Genomic DNA, 16,807 nt, shown 5'->3' with positions numbered 1-16,807 from the left:
GCAGGGATATGCTCCCCAGCCCTCCTCTCACTTGGCCAGGTTGGCTCAGATGGGTTCTCCAGTGGGGAGGTTGTCCTTGGAGCCCAGCTCTGCCCCTGTTCCTCTCCCAGTTTATGTTCCTGGAGCAGACATGATGAGAACGGTGGATGTTCCCATGTCTAAACAGAGAATGAGCCAACCCTCACCTGTCCCTGCCTTGGAGCGGAGTTCTGTGTCCCCTTCACAAGCCAGGCCACAAGCCTTTGCACAGCACCAACCAGGGGTGAGAGACCCTTGTGCTGCTTGGAGGTGTGGGAATATCTCAGAAAGGGTTTTCCAGTCTATTGTATGGGAAAAACGGCTTTAGTATGTGTGGAGTCAGGCCCTACCAGCTGGTGCAGGGCCATGATGTATTGTCGCACGTCCCTGTAACCAAGAGTTTGGCACAAATCTCAGTGCTGCTGTCCCTTTGGAGATGAGCATACCACAGGCATGTCCCCCAGGCTGGGACAGCCACAAGTCACACTAAGTGATGGGGACTTAAAAGAAACTGAATCTGAGAGGAGGCTGCTCCATGGCTGCCCACTACAGAGTTTCTCCACCTTTCTCCAGAGCAACCGGTCTTGATCCCTGCCAAAATCTGGAGCATGAACTAGACGATCCACCAGACTGGAATATTGTGGCAATTGTCCCTCATGGCTAACAGCATCAGTTGGGCTCACTAGACTGGACTCTTACTGGATGCTTGGGAAGCACTCAATGCTAATTAATGTGAATAGAAGCGTGCAGGTACGCAGTGTAAAGACAGAAGTCTTTAAAAGCAGAACTGTCAAATAAAGTGTTACACTCCATCAGCTCCTATTGCATGCACTGGCTGAACACCACCAGGCGCTTGGATAACACTCAGATCTGCTTGTGGATGCATTTGACATCCATGCAGGAGAAATACACCTTCCATGATGACTAAAAAGAGCCAGAGCCCAGGCAGCAGGCATTTAAGGCTAAACCATTTGTTTTAGAGGGCTTTACACTGTGGTTGTAAAATTTCCTCTGGGCTGGAAGCTGGTACCCAAGCAGAAATAGTCTTTCCGTTATGTACGATATGCCTACAAATCCTATTAGTCTTCTGTGCAGCACTTCACAGGAGAAGAGACACGAGGATGTCAAACCAGGGCATTTTGCTAAGCACTGCATTTTAGATGTGTGCTCGGTATACAAAAGACCAAAGCATGCGACTCTTCATTAAATGGTGTCTATTTTGAGGTTTATCTTACCTTTTTGGAACAGAAAACAATTTCTTCTTTTGTGTGCATGTGTGATATTGGGAAACTCGAGAGCAAGCTTATTGACGCTAGCAGACTCTGTAGGTTCCCAGTTTGGAATAAATGTATCTCCAAGGCAGATCTATACACATTACAACAGCTATGTGAAAGGACCTATGTATGCGTGAACCCACTCTCCTCAGGGCTTCCTGAGAACGTCAAGTCTGTCCTGCAGTGTGTGCTCCCCCCCCCACAACAACCCATACTGTGTCTAGTTGGGATTTTCATTTAAGGTTCAAGTGTGATTGCTGAATTGGCAGCAGCCTTTCCATGGGCTCTGCCTGTCCCAGGCAGGGACCATGTGCCTCCTCAGTGGGCTCCACAGAGCTCCAGGGGACACCGCAGGTGGAGCGCCCGCTGCCTTTGAGCAGCGGGGCAGGGAGCTGTGAGGGAGGGATGCGAGGCTTTGCCTCTGTCAGTTCAAGTTAGTCCCTTAACATTCACATTACTGTAATGCAGTTGAAAAGGAATCCACGAGTTACAGGAAATGATTTAGAGGACACAAGACACTGCATTTCAGAGGTCTCATGTGTACCATAAAAAATATATTATGAAGGAATAATCTGTACCAGCACCGGAGTTGCACAGAGAGAACACATGTCCAGCTGAGAGCAGCATTGAGCTTTTGTTCATTGTGGGAAAAGTCTGTGCTCTTCCCCTTTTTTGACAAATACTTTTCTCAGCTCTGCATTAGTTAATATTGGCACTTAATTTTTTTTTTTAAATGTTGCTTTTGCCACAAGACCAAGCATAGCTGAGACTCCAATGGCATGCTGCTCTGAGATTTTCCCTGCTGAGTTTCACACAGTAACAGCAAGATTTGGAGCAATCCCTGGGCTTCCCCTGTGCAATCTAGGCCAGGGGTCATCAGCTAGGTGGGCATGAGGGAGCTCTGCCAGCTCTCTCCCGTCCAGGCCTGGTGTGCTGGGATGCACAGCTCTGCAGTTTCCCAAGGGGGAGGAGTGGAGAAGGATCCCTGCCTCCAAACACTTCTCGTGCTCGCAGGCAGCATGAGGTACCCATCATTCACAGCAACACGAGGCTGGAAATGTACTCTGCACTTTCCCAGCGCTTGCTCAGAAGCCCAGCTGTGGCCCTTGTATGTGTTAACAGGCAGCTGCTCTGCAGCTTTTGCTGCCTGGATCAGGTGCTGGCTCTTTGGGTGATCTGCAGTGTTCAGATGGTGCAGGTGGTTTGGGGGTAGGAGTTCAGGTGCAAAAGGTTAAATTGTTGCTTGTTCATCTGCCAGGGCTTTAGCAAATGTCTGTGTTCTTCAATCCGTCTCTGTACCACAGTGATGGCAGCACTGTTCTCCTGAGGGGGACCACCGTGGCCAGGATGCCAAGAGCTGTGATTCACCCCAATGTCACAAGGCACCACCTATGAGGGAGAGACTTCTGGGAGATCCCAGAATGAGGGACTGGAGGAAGCTGAGAGACACTAAAGCATTTCTTGCCCCCGCCCCCCAAATCCTTGCTAAAGCCAAAGCTGAGAACTGGAGGTGGGAAATGCCAAAATTTGGAGCTGGGAAGAAGTGGTGGCTCATGGCCCCAACCTGCTCCACCAAGGCTGGGGACAGAGTCCCTGGAAGAGCAGCATGCAAGGGTGTAATTAACCTCGCCTACTGGGGCAGCTCCTGGCACCTAAACAATGAACCTCCCAGGTTCCAATTGGCCCTTAGCTCCACTGTAGCAGCAAAGTAGCTACTGCCTGCCCCTGCCCACTGCCTGCCACCTCTCCTCAAGCTCCCAGGAGGCAGCAGGCTGCCCTATGAAACCTACCAAGTCTGCTGCAGGTCCTCAGAGGGCCAGAGCTGGGGAACCTCTGCCCTGTTGCATGGGGTTGACCCAGGGGATCTTTCAGGGCATTCCTCTCTAGGGAGACAGAGGATCTGGGCAGGAGTTATGGCCTGGGGGCCAGTGCAGAATGCACTTTGAGGGGGGCAGAGTGGGGCAGGCTAGGACAAGGGGTCAAGGAGCTGTGGCATGGTGTTTTTTCCTGAGGGAAAGGAGGATTTGTAGAGGACAGCTGGCACTGCCTCATGCCCTTGGCGGCATGTGCCCTCCCTGCGGCTGTGAGTGCTGGCAAGGGCTGGATGTGGCACAGTGGGGGGGTCTGGGGAGCAGATGGGGAGGGCGGGGTGTGGGGCTACTGGGGGCTGTCCCCAGCACGCGTGGACCAGCAGGGTCGGATCAGCCCGGGCCTGCCCTGGCCGCGCTGCCCCGGCGGGGCCCCGAGCTCTCCCCGGCCCCGCCCGGAGGCGGCTCCGCTGCTGCCCGGCCGCTGTCCGCGGTGCTGCCCGGCCGCTGCCCGCGGTGCTGCCCGGCCGCTGCCCGCGGTGCTGCCCGGCCGCTGCCCGCGGTGCTGCCCGGCCGCTGCCCGCGGTGCTGCCCGGCCCCTGTCCGCGGTGCTGCCCGGCCGCTGTCCGCGGTGCTGCCCGGCCGCTGCCCGCGGTGCTGAACGGCCCGGCGGTGCCGGCGCGGGGCCCGGCGCGCTCCCTGCACGCTGCGCGGCGGCGGGGGCGGGCCCTCTCCGCGCCGGGAGCGCGCTCCCGCCTCCCACCCGGCACAAAGTTTAGCAGCAGGAACTCGGGCGGCAACAGTGCGGAGCCGGCGGCGCCGAGGCAGCAGCGGAGCGCAGCCGCGCTGAGCCCAGGTGCCCCGGTGCCCGGGGGGGGCCGGCGGCGACCGTGCCATGCGGGGCTCCCCCCCCACGGCGGCGGCGGCGGCGGGGCGGAAGGGCAGCGGCGCCCCATGCGGCCGGGGCGGCCGGGCGGCGGCTGACACCATGTGCGCCCGGTGCCCGGGGCGAGGAGCGGGGAGCAGCCATGTGCCCCCCCGCCCAGCCCGGGGCGCCGGGCGGGCGCGGCTCTAAGGTGCCCCCGGCGCGGAAGCTCCTCTGCATGTGCAGCCTCTCCCTCTGCCTCACCTACCTGTGCTACAGCCTCATGGGGGGCACCGGCCCGGCCGCCCTGCGCTCCCCGGCCGCGCCCCCCGCCACGGCGGCCCCGCGCTCGCCCCCCACCACGGCGGCCCCCCGCTCCCCCGCCAGTCCCCCGGGCAGCGCCGGGCCCCCGGCCCCCTGCGCGGCTCCGGCTCGGGCCTCCAACGGCAGCCGGGCGGGGGCGGCGGGCGCCTGGCCGCGGACACCACTGGCCCCGGGGGAGGTGATCACGGCGCAGAGCGGAGCCTTCGAGCGGGACCCGCAGGAGTCGAGCACCACGGACGAGGAGCTGAGCCGGGCCGGCAGCCCCGGGAGCCGCGGCAGCGGCAGCACCACGCCAGACTACGGGGAGAAGCGACTGCCGCAAGCCCTCATCATCGGGGTAAAGAAGGGGGGGACGCGGGCGCTGCTGGAGGCCATCCGGGCGCACCCCGACGTGCGCGCCGTGGGCACCGAGCCCCACTTCTTCGACAGGAACTACGAGAAGGGGCTGGAGTGGTACAGGTGAGGGTGCGGGGGCGCGGCCGCCCCCAAAGCGGGGGGGGAGGGGAGGGGATGTGTGTCCTTGCGCGCAGGGCAGGGCGGGGGTCCCCCTGCCGCCCTACATGGCCTTGCGGGGGGCTCGAGCCCCGGGCAGGGGTTGCGGGGAGTGCGGAGCCCCGCAGCCGAAGCGCGGTGCCGAGGCCGGCCGCGCGGTCGCCGGTAGCCTCGCCTGGCAGCTGCCGAGACTTAAAATGCGGTGTTTGGGGGCGGGGGAAGGCAGAAAATGTGTAAAAACACTCCTTTTCTGTAACTGCCGCGCAGGGAGAGCTGGAGCAGACCGTAGCAGTTCAGCTGCGCTTGGTGTAAAGCACCTGTAAATAGGTCAGTAATTACAATTGCTGGAATGCACGGGATGGCAAGTTGTTCTAGGTGATGCTCGGGCTCTGAAGTGAGAAAAGGTGCCGGCTTTCACACCAGCTGCAGGGTTCGCCTCACAAATACCATTGACTCCTTATTCAACAAGTTCCACATCAGAAAGTTTTCTCAATTGACAAGGTCTATTTTTATTTGTGAAGAAGTCGCTAAACATTGTTGTCTGACCCAGCATAACATCTTAAGGGAATCTTATTCTAGAAGTCCTGGCTATTAGAAAATACTGAATTGCAGTAATGAAGTGTTAAGTGCCTTGGCAGGTTTAGCAAATCAATGAATTCTGATGGCTCAGGGTTTCTCTCTTTCTTTAAACACCTCAGAATTAAAAAGAATGCAGTACCTAGGTGGAACTTGCAAATTACTGGCAGTTCTTTAGTTTAAAGTTAAAAGCAACCCATACTGGTTTCTTTATAAGAAATAGTCTGTGGCGAGGCTGATAATGTTCTGTCTTTTTGTTGCGCTTAGTATAGTAGTCTTCAGCTGCTCTGAAAAGGAAGGAAAAAATAAATAGAGGCAGCAAGTTAGTTACTGCTTGGATTATCTGGTCACTCTTTATTGAAACAGAGTACGCAGCCTTCACGTCAATGCCATTTAAATGTGGGGAACTCCAGGCAATTTTCTGTGGAGATTGTGGAAGTAAGGTCTTCATAACGCGTATTTGGTGTAGCATCCACTTGGCTTTGTTAAAATGCTGACGGATTTTCTTGAGGGACTTTGATAGAGTGGAGATCAGCACTGGGAAAGTGCATTTGTTTCTGAGGGTGGTTTTGGTATGCTGTACCGACGTGGGGAAGGAATAAAGGACTGACCGCGGTTATTGCGCTTATATAGCTGATTTCAGACGCAGAATCTTATTTTACTGAGTTTTCCTGCAGGAAAGGCTTGCCTTGAAAAGTAAGTCTAGAAACTTGCTGGAAAAGGCTGGAATGTGGCATATGAAAAGGTTTGGTTTTATTGAAAATAGGCAGAAGAAGATCAAGCGCTGAGTATGGCAAGCAGCTGCTTTTTCATCTGTAAAGCCATGCTACAAGAAAAGAGCTAGAGAGTGGGTGTAACTCCTCTCGTGGAGTAAAAGGCGCACACAGATTCTCATTTGCAGAATGCGTTTTGAAATCTTTTCTCCCTGCAGCGGCTCTGGGGATTGCTTACCTGATTTCTAACCCAGGTGCTGTGCTGCGCTGGTAGAGAGGCGGGAGAGGAGAAGGCTGGGCCAGAGCTGGTTGGTGAGGGTCCTGGCCAGAGTAGGTTGGGGATGGGTTCCCCGGTCCTGGCATGAACAAACTGTCCCGCTGCTTAACCAGCACCGTGCTCCTGAGGATCTGTTCTGTGCAACGTGGAGCCGTTTTCACACCTCCCCAACCTGAACAGCCACCGCCTTCTCTCTCCTTGCAAAAGTTTTTCAGCCTTTCCGGGACAGGACACCAGCACAGCGCTAGTGATCCGCGCCTCGGCGGGAGCAATGGCTGTCCCGGGTGGTGCCGTACCGGGCTCTTGTCGCGGCCCAGGAGGCTGTTGTGCTTGGTGCTGCGCAAATACTGAGCAAAACTGGGGGGAGGGTGGCGGGGGGGGGGGGGGGGGTGGTTGGCACCCATGCTAGCAGCTGTTTCTGCCTGGCCTTCTCTGAGGTTACCTGACGGAGCGCGCCGAGGGGCTGACTGCTTGCAGCTGTGTCCCAGGCAGAGTAACTGGAGATTTCTCCCATCCACAGAAATGCCAATTTTCTCTCAGCAAAGAAACAACTATTGAAGTGTTCATACCAGCATCTTCTTACGGTGGCTTCTATCATTTGTTCTTATTTCGCATGTAACACTTCTTTTTACACATTATAAACTGTCAGTTTTTCATACTGTCAAGTTTCTTTTATGTAGTGAAATAAGGAAAGAGCAGACCTTCAGGATTCCTTGCTTTGTTGTTCAGTACTCAGAATATCTTCCAGTCTGGTGGAGCTGGAGGGAAGAGAAGCCGTTTCTCCTCCTGTGCAATGGAGTCAGTACCTAAACGCTACCATTTATTTTGTGTGCGTCCCACGCTGCGCTACCCGTGCCTTTGCTGCCTGAGGTTACTCGGCCACGAACGCTGCCCAGGCTCCGTGCGGGGCCAGCAGTGGCAGGCTGCAGCAGTGCAAACCGAGCCGGCTGGCGCGGCGTGGTGAGCCCGTTGCACCGGCTCTCGCAGGCTGTTCTGCTCTCCTGGCAGCCTTTAGGGAAAGCTGCGCTGCCTGTGGTTGCCTCAGCTCTGCAGTCGAAGTTCATGCGGAATTACGGAGCTGAGGCCTTCCTACACGCGTACAGATGCGACCTGGTCAAAGGCTTGTTCCGGTTGGTTGGTGTTATGCTGACAGAATTGTTCGTGTATTTGTAGTTTGTGATTCCATAATCCTGACACTGGGCTGTCTGAAGGACAAGCTCAGTGATATAGCTTTCCTTAAACCGCACTTAATACCCCCAGGTACATTAACTTTTGTTGATGTATTTCCTAGCTTGCTTTTTTGTTTGGTTTTTATTTTCGTAGTGCGTGCTGTAACCTGACTGCTATTAAACCATGTGCTAGAGGCTGGGTGGGAGGTGACTTTTAACCTTTCCTTTCGTTAACAGTGCCGCAGTACTCCTCTCTGGTGCATGTATTACTTGCATATCTTCAGCTTTCTCTCTCAAGTCCGGGACACAGGCACCTGGCAGTAAATGTAATCTCTGGTGATGAACCTTGCTGACTTTGTCCCTTACAATGCGCCAGAACTCGGTCCCGCCGTGGACAAGGGTTGTGGCAAGGAGCAGGTACCCGCCTTTCCTTTGGAAGTCGCTGGCAGCTCTCTCACCTGCTCCTTCTTTCTAAACCGCAGGCTACGCTGTCCTTCCGTGTAGGAACCGCTGCTGACGTTTAGTCTGTGCCTGAGCATTCTCCTGCTCCCTCGAGAGCCCAGGGCAGCGCCTGCAGCCCAGGCACAGGTAACCCCCCGGGCAGTCCCCGCGGCCAGGCTGGACTGGAGGCGTTTGCACGGGTGACGTGCCCTCTCCCACGCCACGCTCGTGCCTTGGTGGGCATGGCCCATGCCATGAGCTCTGCCCAAGCTATCCTGCAGCTGGAAATTAATTGAGAGCTTTTTTGAGAGAGCAGCAAGGACAGCAGAATGATGGGGAGACTGTGGAGGCCCCTGAGCACTGAAGGAATTTAGTTTACGGCTACAAATGCTCGTTACCAGCACAAGCAGAAGCAGCACCTGGGGTACGCCCGAGCTCCTTGCCCCGGCATGAAAGAAAGGTGCACTTGCATGAGAGGATGTTGTGGATAATGGGAACTGCAGGCTGCCCGCAGTGCCTGCCCCTTGGGTGGGTTTGTTGCCTTGCAGCGCTGCAGGGCTCAGTTTGGTGTCTGCTGCCACAGCCCGTCGAGAGGCTGTGTGCTGGAGGGCTGTGCTCCCAGCAGAGCCCTGGCTCCCATGTGGTCCCGGGTGGCTTTATGGGACTGGAGGAGAAGGGGACGCGATCCCCTGGGCGTTGCACAGCTGCCAGCTGCCCCTCTGCCAGCGGTTGCAGCAGTGGGACGCTGTCACATGTGCAGACTCTGACGCCTCCGGATGCTCTGTCAGTGACTGCTCCAGATGTGTCGGAGGAGAAGTGCGTTCGGGGGGTTGTGTGGAGGGAGTGGGGGCTCTTAGCACCGGATGGATGGTGCCTTAGCCGGGTTGTTTTGCTCATGGGAATGACCAACACAGGAGACCTTAGCATCTCCGTGGCTCTGTGAGCTGCGTGGGACAGCCCAGTGCTCCCAGTCCTTCCCAGCTGCCCACAGGCTCAGCACGGAGAGGCGGTTCAGTTTTGTTCATTTGTGCTTTCAAGGCTGTCTCAACATGCTATGTTTTGAAAACAGATTTGAAGTTTTAACAAAAATATGATTTCCACAATGCAAAGAGAGTATCCGATAGCGGTGAACTTAAATTACGGAGTTTTAAAGTTCACGGATTTGAAGATTATTCCAGATAATGAGGAGTTGAATTCTATGTGTACATGCACATTGCTGTACTCCTTGCCTCCCTCTCCGCGGAGCCTTCGCGGCGAAGCTGCAGCAATGTCTCTGTAACTGGACCACACTCCTCGTGCTGCCTTGGGCCCCAGACATTCAGCGCTTGTACCGGGGCGTAGCTTTGTGCGCGGAGCAGTCCCGCTGTGGCCATTGCAGGGAGCAGTCACCATGACAGGCAATGAAATGCTTTTCATGTCTAATGCTATTTTCACTGCCTGTCTGGGTTTTCGGAGCGTTCTCCCTAACAGCCAGGCCTGTGTGGTGCTCTGTGAGCTGCTCCCCTCATAGGAACAATGAACAATACCACGTCAGGGAGCTCTTCTTCCAGTAACAAGCACGTGCTCTGGAGCCCGCGGTTCCAAGGAGCAGCTGGCTGTGGCTGCGGAGCTGATGCTTTCTCGTGTCCCTGTGGACATTAAACCTGTCTGTACTGGGGAAGCGGCTGTCGTGCACGGTTATCGCTGTACCAGACTCTGCTTCTGGGGACTGTGTGCCATCCCGCCCGCCCTCGCGCTGTGCGTGGCGGGGCTGTCCATGTACACCGGGGCTGATCCTGCCCCAGAGCGCCTGGCTCTCGCTGCTGACAGGAACAGTGCCGGCCGTGTCTGAGGATGTGCGACGAGACCCCCTGCAGCGTCCCTGAACGGCTCTTGGACAGCAACAGCTTGGGGCCATCTCAGCTGCCGTCCCACGCAGCGTGACCCTCGCTGTGAGCTGTAATTGCGTCGCTGGGTAATGCTTGTGCCTCTCCGACCAGCTCGGGGTACTCAGGAAATCAAACCACTTCCATCAGCGTGCGAGTGTGCGTGGCTGGGAACACCTACGGCGGATGGATAGATCGGGGCTGGCTGCTAATGACGGGCGCCGTGGCAGACGCCTGGGAGCTGCTGTATTTCTCTGCAAAAGGCCTTCCCCGTGTACCGTGCCCTCTGCACTTTGCGTAGCTTAGGGGAAGTGTATTGATTTCTTTTCTGGGACCTGCTGTGAGTTGGCTTTTGCTGAAATGTAGCGACTCAGCTGCCCTCCCTCCGCTGTGGATCTGGTGCATTGGGATTAATCCGGATGAAAGACGGTTACATGGAAATACTCATACACAGCTCTTTCCATGCCTTGTCCCCTTCACCTTTCCTAATCTTTTAGGTCTGGCTGAGATCCTACATGTGCACCGTTTTACGGGGTTTTTTTCTAGCCCAAGTCTGCCATGCAGAGCGAGCACACGCGCGCAGCACTGACCTCCTGCCGACGCCAGGGTCCGGCTCTTGGTAAAGCTGGCGGAGGGCTCGGGCTGAGCTGGGTTATGGGCTGTAGGCTGTGAGCAGGCGCTGGGCTCCCCGCTGGTCAGTCCCTGTTTTTTGCCCATCCAGGGGCTGGAGAGAGGCCGCTCCAGCGTTGGGCATGGATTTTCTTCTGCACCCAGAGCTACCAGAGTGAACGTGCCGTGTGCCAGAGCTGGGGTCTCCCGGGCTCTGCCGCTGCCCTGTGCGCCGGGCGCAGGCAGCCCACCCTGTGCCCTCGCTGGGCAGCACTCTCCTCCCGCCTTCCGCTCACTTTCAGCGCAAGGGATGGGGCGCAGGAATGAATCAGGCTTCTTGGCAGCATTTTATCACCTGATGATGGCTATCCACAGGCTGCTCGACTGTAGCCATGGGAATGGCAGCTGCTTTCGGCACCCGCAGCCCCTCCACGCTGCGCTTGCTGCTCTTGCAAAGAGGGTGAGAGAAGCACGAGGGACAACACGCTGGCAGGGCAGAGCGGCTCGCTGCTGCTGCCTCCCGGTAAAACGCATTTGTTTGAGGCGGCGGGGGGCACACAGAGCCAGGGGAGGCAGTGCGGCTGTGCACGGAGCACCTGCCAGCTCCCCTGCCCTGCTCAGCCCTGGCAGGGCTGCGGCTGGCACCCTTGCATGGCAGGCCAGAGGGAGGGTGGCCCAGCGCCATGTCCCACCACCCCAGCCAGCTGGGTCCTGCCCTGCTCCCCCTCCCAGTGCTTACATCCTATGCAAGCGGGATCAGCCCAGCCCTCCTCATTTGGGAGAGCTATGAACCCAGGGCTCAGCCGAGCGAGGCGGGGATGCCTCTTCCAAGAACTTTGGAGCATCCCTTGGAGTGTATAGGGAACCGTATGCCGCCAGGCCTGGAAGAAGCGAACTGTTGCACTGTGTTGTCAAGAACACTCTTTCTCCAGGATTTTGCTCAATAATCCGTGAAGTAAACACTACAGCGCTTTGCTGCTGATGGTTTAAGCGTTGTTTGTGGTGTCAGAGTGTGTGAGCTTTGCTCTGTGTGTGAACGCAGTATTGCTCAGGCATGTAGATGCTCCAGAAACCCAAAACCAGCCCCCTTGGAAAAGAGAAAGGCAAAGAGTCAGTTGGTTGCCTTCATGGGTTTAAATGATGAGCCTGACCCCTGCTCAGTTTCTGATTTAGCGAGGCTCATTCTGCTCTGTTTGAAGCCCAGACTAGCAAAGAAGGAACAACAGGTTCTCACAGAAAGTTATGGACAAAGGCTTTTGATTTTCAAAGTGAAAAGTTCCAGCACAAATTGGTGACACCTTGGATTGAGAGAGGTCGGAGTCTTTTGCTTTTCATGGGTTTCTCTTACCTCTTGTTGTCATGGGGACTTCTTTTCCCTGAGTCGCTATATCATCCACTTCAGCAGAAATTTTATTGCTTTGGGGGCTGGAGAGGCTCATGTGGGACGTTTCTCACTGCCCATGGTGCAATACACAGAGGTAATTTCTTTCAAATGATTTTTGCTTGAAGTGGTTGCAGTGAGTGGAGAAGGGTACAAGTGTGAATGAATGGCTGAAACGCTCGTACTGAGCTCAGGTGAGGAATGGGCACTATCAAACTTTCCAGAGCATTAAGTGTGGATATTATAATTTCACTGAGGTGTGTATGTAGGCAGCAGTCCATTTTATGCTTTTTATTCACTTTTTTAAAGCATTAGTTAGGATTTGAAGTGGTTTAAATTGGTTTCTCCTCCCTTTTAAAAAGTTTGAAAGAAAACCCTAAATTATAAGAGTCTTTTCAGTCACAGAGGTTACTGTTCAGGTGAAAGGCTGGGCCAGCCCCAGCAAAGCATGGCCCTGCCTTCGCTCCTGGGCGCGGGCAGCAGGGCGACGCGGGCAGGATCTGACCCCGCGGCCCACGCCGGGAGCGGCTCAGCTTCCCCAGAGGCGGCCGTGGGTGACTGGGTGCAGGGGCTGCTGCGCAGAGCTCTGCTGACACCCGACAGCACGTGGGCACCGCGTCCCGTTTTTCGGGGGACAGTGGTGTGTGGGAACACGTGGCTGGGGCGCGCCTGCCTGGCCGGGGCCCTGCCGCCCGCCGTCACCCACGGCCAGCGCCCCCGGGAGCCCCGCTTGCTGGGGAGCCCCTGCCCACGCGGGTCCCTGCGCGCCCGTCTGCTTGTTTATTTAGCTTGCTGCTGTTTCCAAGCGGAGGGAGAATATTTAAAAGCAGACTGTTTGAAGGCTGTAGAAAGGATTCATATTTATAGAAAAAAATAAGTAGAGGGGAAAAAAAAAAAAACAAACCCTCAAAAAACCCTCCAACCTGTTTTTTTCAAATCTCCCATTTCCATCCCCAGAGTCAACACACCAATTTAGTAAATGTTGCAAGGCGCACTATTTTCCCCCTTGTCATATTATACATCCAGGCATCAAGGATGGATCATAAACTCGCTCTTTATGGCTTTAACATTTCAATTGCTAGTCACATTTTATGTAAATGAAGGTATTTACCTTGACAAGCTCTCCTGTGAAGTACAGTACTTCTTTAAAGAATTTATTTGGCAATATAAACAGGCCAAATGCTGAGGGTGGATGGGAAATTCACAACTGATTTTTACAGCTAAGTAAAGTAGGATCCTCCCAAAATATACCCACTGTTGTCTGCTACCATCTCGTCAGTGCCTTGGAGAAACTGAGGCAGGGGAAACAGGGGGAAGAGGAAATAGCAAAGGGACGCTCGTTATAGCCACGGACCTACTGAACAGAGCTGACTTTGGATAAAAATAACTCCATCTGCCAGACTTTATTTTGTATTACAGAGATTGCTGTTACACATTTCAACCAAAATCTGCCTTCCGTTCCCTCCAGAGCTAGGCTGGCGTGGGCTTGCCCCCTCCTTTCTTAGCGGGTAATCATTTGGGATCCGAACGGAGCGACGTTGCTCTGGTAGCTGGAATTTGCAGCTCTCCTTTGTTTTAGAGTGTATTTTCTTTCATCTTGCATTGAGATGGGTACGGTAATATCATATACTTTCTATTAGTGTTCATCCACATCTGCAAATAACTTTATTTCAGCCTCAGCTCTGCCCTTTCCGCATTCATCCTTGATGGACATTCATATAATTAAGCCGAGCAGCGAGCACGCTGGTGGAAAGCTAACGTCAGCGCCAGAAGCCTGTGTTAAATTCGCATTTGGATTCAGCAACTGACAGCGGGAGCTGCCATCACCCAGCTGAGGGAAAGGCAAACCTGCCCGGTCCGTGCCGCGCCACCCGCGAGGAGGCACCGGCCGCAGGGGTTCGGGGCTCCTCCAGCTGCCCCACGCCCAGGACCCAGCTCAGGGGTGCCCTCCCGGCGCACCCATGGGTGGAAGGGGCCGCGTCGCTTGGGTGGGTTGTTCATTGCGAATCGCTCAGCTCCAGTCCTGCGCGTTTAAGAGCAAACTGACCCTTTTAGACCCGAAGCGCTGACTCATGACGGCAGGCCGCAGACCCCGAAGTGGTGGCTGCTGGAGTCTTGAATTGGCCGTTGGCCCATCCCCTCTTGGTCTGTCCCTGGGGGAGTGCCGGCATTGACCCCGCTGCCTCTCGCCTGCACCGTCAGCGCTCGCACCTCTGAGCTCATTTCTCGACTGTTTCTTTGAACCACGTTAATCCCAAATCACCAGCCACCACCACTGCTCTGCAGCACTGGGCACCTGTGGGGCCGGTGACACAGAGGGGGACAGAGGTACCCCAGGAAAGGGCTCTAGCCATTAGAACCACACAGAAAACCAAATTGCTGCAGTCAACAGCCGGGCGCAAAGTCAGGAGGCTGTGGGGAGCTGGACGGTGTGATGGGTCGCCTCTCCCTCACGAGGGACAGAGCCCTGGGGGCTGCGCAGCCCGGCCCGAGGCAGGGCTCTGGGTCCCAGGCTGGGACAGGGCTCTGGTCCTCCCCTGGGCTCCAGTCCTGTCCGGCAGCCCCTCTTTGGGGTGCTCTTGCACGTGCTGCCGCCCGGCCAGCGCTGCGGGTGAGTTGGCGTGGGAGGAGGGCACGCGGGTGGTGCCGCTGGGTCTGCTGTGCACGCCTGGATCAGGAACAAGAAAGGTTCCTTACTCAGCTCAAAATCCTCTAGAAACCCCTGAAAAAATCAAAGCACTGTGGAAAAATGCCTGAGGCAATAACTTCATTGGTAAACTAAAGCTACTCTCTGAGAATTTCTAAGACCTAGCAAATTGTAATGCAATTTCCTATGCAAAAAAGGGTTTATCTCTATCTAAATATTGTTCTGCATTGTTACTCATTGTAGGGAAGCTATTGCTCTCCTAGGTTAACTGATTGAACCTTGGAAATAAACCCACAAGCTTATCATACAGACAGGAGCTTGACTTTCATTGCTCCTAAATTGTAGTGATGCAGTTAGATGTGAGTAAATGCATACTCTATTTAAAAATGTTGAAGTTTGATACTACTTTAGAATTAAAAGATTAAAAGAAGCATTTCTTCAGTCTAGCCCCCCATGAAACCGGAGCCTACTTGGTATGTAAAATGTGTAATACAAATAGCCTGACAGTTAATGACAGGGGAAGAGCTGGGATGGATTTAAGGCTCCAGCTACCCTGGATTTCTCCAGGCTGGAGCAGCAGCAGTGGAAATGCGTTATTAGATCATTGCAGGCTTTTCTGTTAGAGCCACTGCTGGGAGAGTTACATCAAGGTGCTTTATTATTACCCTGCTCCCATGTCACATTCTGGAACGCTCTCCTCTTGGGATGCCGTGTCTCTGCGGGAGACCATCGTGTCTGTGCCACAAACCTGTTCATTTGGGAAACCCGAACAGAAATCCTGCGGCCGTTTTTTGCCTTAGGCAATGGTGACAAGTGCTCTCCCATTGCCAGAGCGTTTAAGGAGCTCAGTTATTGGTGTTTAAGCTCAAAGCTGTGGGCTGCAGCAGGGGTAATGTGTTCCAGAGTGGGGATTCCTGCTGCTGGGGTCCCCACAGGGCGCCTCAGTGGGTGCAAGGCTTCTGTCGCCCACTTCGGGGCCAGTCCCCAGGGTCGCCCGGCGAGGCGCTGCGCAGTGCCCCCGTTAACTTTTGTCACCGCTTAGAGCGCGTTGCCAGCGGAGGAGGGCTGAAGGTCTCTGCCATCCATCTGCCAAGCCATCCAGCCCCTTTGTGCCGTGGGATTTTTCTAGGGGGAAAGGGCAGATCGAGGTCTGACGGGCTGTTGCTGTGCCCCGGGGGTGCAGGCTCGGTGCCTGCAGTTGCGGTGGCGCTGAATGCGTGTGTGTGGCCCTTCAGAGCAGCAATTGCATTTCTCATCCGGTTTTCATTCCGGAGCAACCCCTGCGCTCCGTGTAACATTCATTTTGTACGTTGGGGCCTCTGCGCTTAAATGTGCAGTGCAGAATACGTAGCTCCTTCATTAATGGGATTTATATCCTTGGTGTTTCTTGCTGGATGACTTAGTACTGTAATGAAGAACATGAATGCTGCCTTAATTAAAACGCACCCCCCTACATTAATATATAAGTTGCCACTGAAAATTAAGGTTCACCGAGAACAGTGAGTTTAAAAGCTCGTGGTGGGTTTAACTGGTGGCCTGTGAAATGGGAAGCGATTTGGGATGAAGTGCCCCAGCCACGCGGGACCGCGCTTAGCCGGCGCAGGGACGTGCTTGCAGCTGCTGGCACAGCCCTTACACAGGGTTCCTGGCCTGGCCGGGCAGCGGAACCGGCCCTGGGGTGCTTGGTGGCAGGAGGCGGCCCCGTGGCTGCCGGAGCTCCTCTGGGCAGCGTGGGCGCCTTGCCCTGTCCGACATCGCCCCGCGCTCTGCTGCGGGTGGGAGTTGGCGCCGGCCAGGACCGGGGAGGTGCAGAGCAGCTTAATGAGCAAGAGAATTTATTCCCTAATATTACTTTAAAAATATATATTGTCAATGCAAACATTCCTAAGTCCTCTCTCTGAGCGCCCCGCATGCATCGCCGTTGGCACCGTTATCAGTTATGAAGATATTTTGCATTCAAGGATTTGCTGTTTCCAGGCCCATGAATATTCAGGCTCCAGTTCGCCCTTTCTGTCTGTGCACTGCACCTATCCTTCCCTTTCTGTTGCTGCTGCTTTTTTTTTTCCAGTGGATTCAATTAGTTCTATTTGCTGCTTTAGCAATAAAACAATTCCCTCTGTGGCATTAAAATGAGATTCTTTCATTATTTCATTTGCCTTCTTGGTATACGTTGAAGGAAAGGGCGGGCTGTGCTCATTGTCTGCCCCGCTCGGTGGAGGCGGGCGGCCAAGCCGAGGACGCTGGCTGTACTTGGGGCAGCGTTAAGAATTAATGAAGGGCACTTGCTATAGCGCAGAGGCGCAGGATCCTCGCTGACAGAGCCGCTCTCGGAGCCGCAGGTAAAATTT

The 16,807-nt window shown here is 55.1% G+C and overlaps 1 protein-coding gene across 1 annotated transcript in view; it reads left to right on the top strand.

Annotated features, from left to right (window-relative positions):
• The first annotated feature begins 4,128 nt into the window (after positions 1–4,128).
• Positions 4,129–16,807, top strand: part of HS3ST4 (heparan sulfate-glucosamine 3-sulfotransferase 4) — a 57,880-nt gene continuing 45,201 nt past the window's right edge. Inside the window, exon 1 of the mRNA XM_086759558.1 lies at positions 4,129–4,748. Coding sequence (XP_086615684.1) covers positions 4,129–4,748 — 620 coding nt within the window. The remainder of the gene's footprint in view (positions 4,749–16,807) is intronic.

The sequence above is a fragment of the Chlamydotis macqueenii genome, chromosome 15 (genome assembly GCF_036417535.1).
Source record: "Chlamydotis macqueenii isolate bChlMac1 chromosome 15, bChlMac1.mat, whole genome shotgun sequence".
Taxonomy (NCBI): Eukaryota; Metazoa; Chordata; class Aves; order Otidiformes; family Otididae; genus Chlamydotis; species Chlamydotis macqueenii.
Note: the sequence above shows the minus strand (reverse complement) of the source record. Positions and strands in the feature narration are given on the sequence as shown.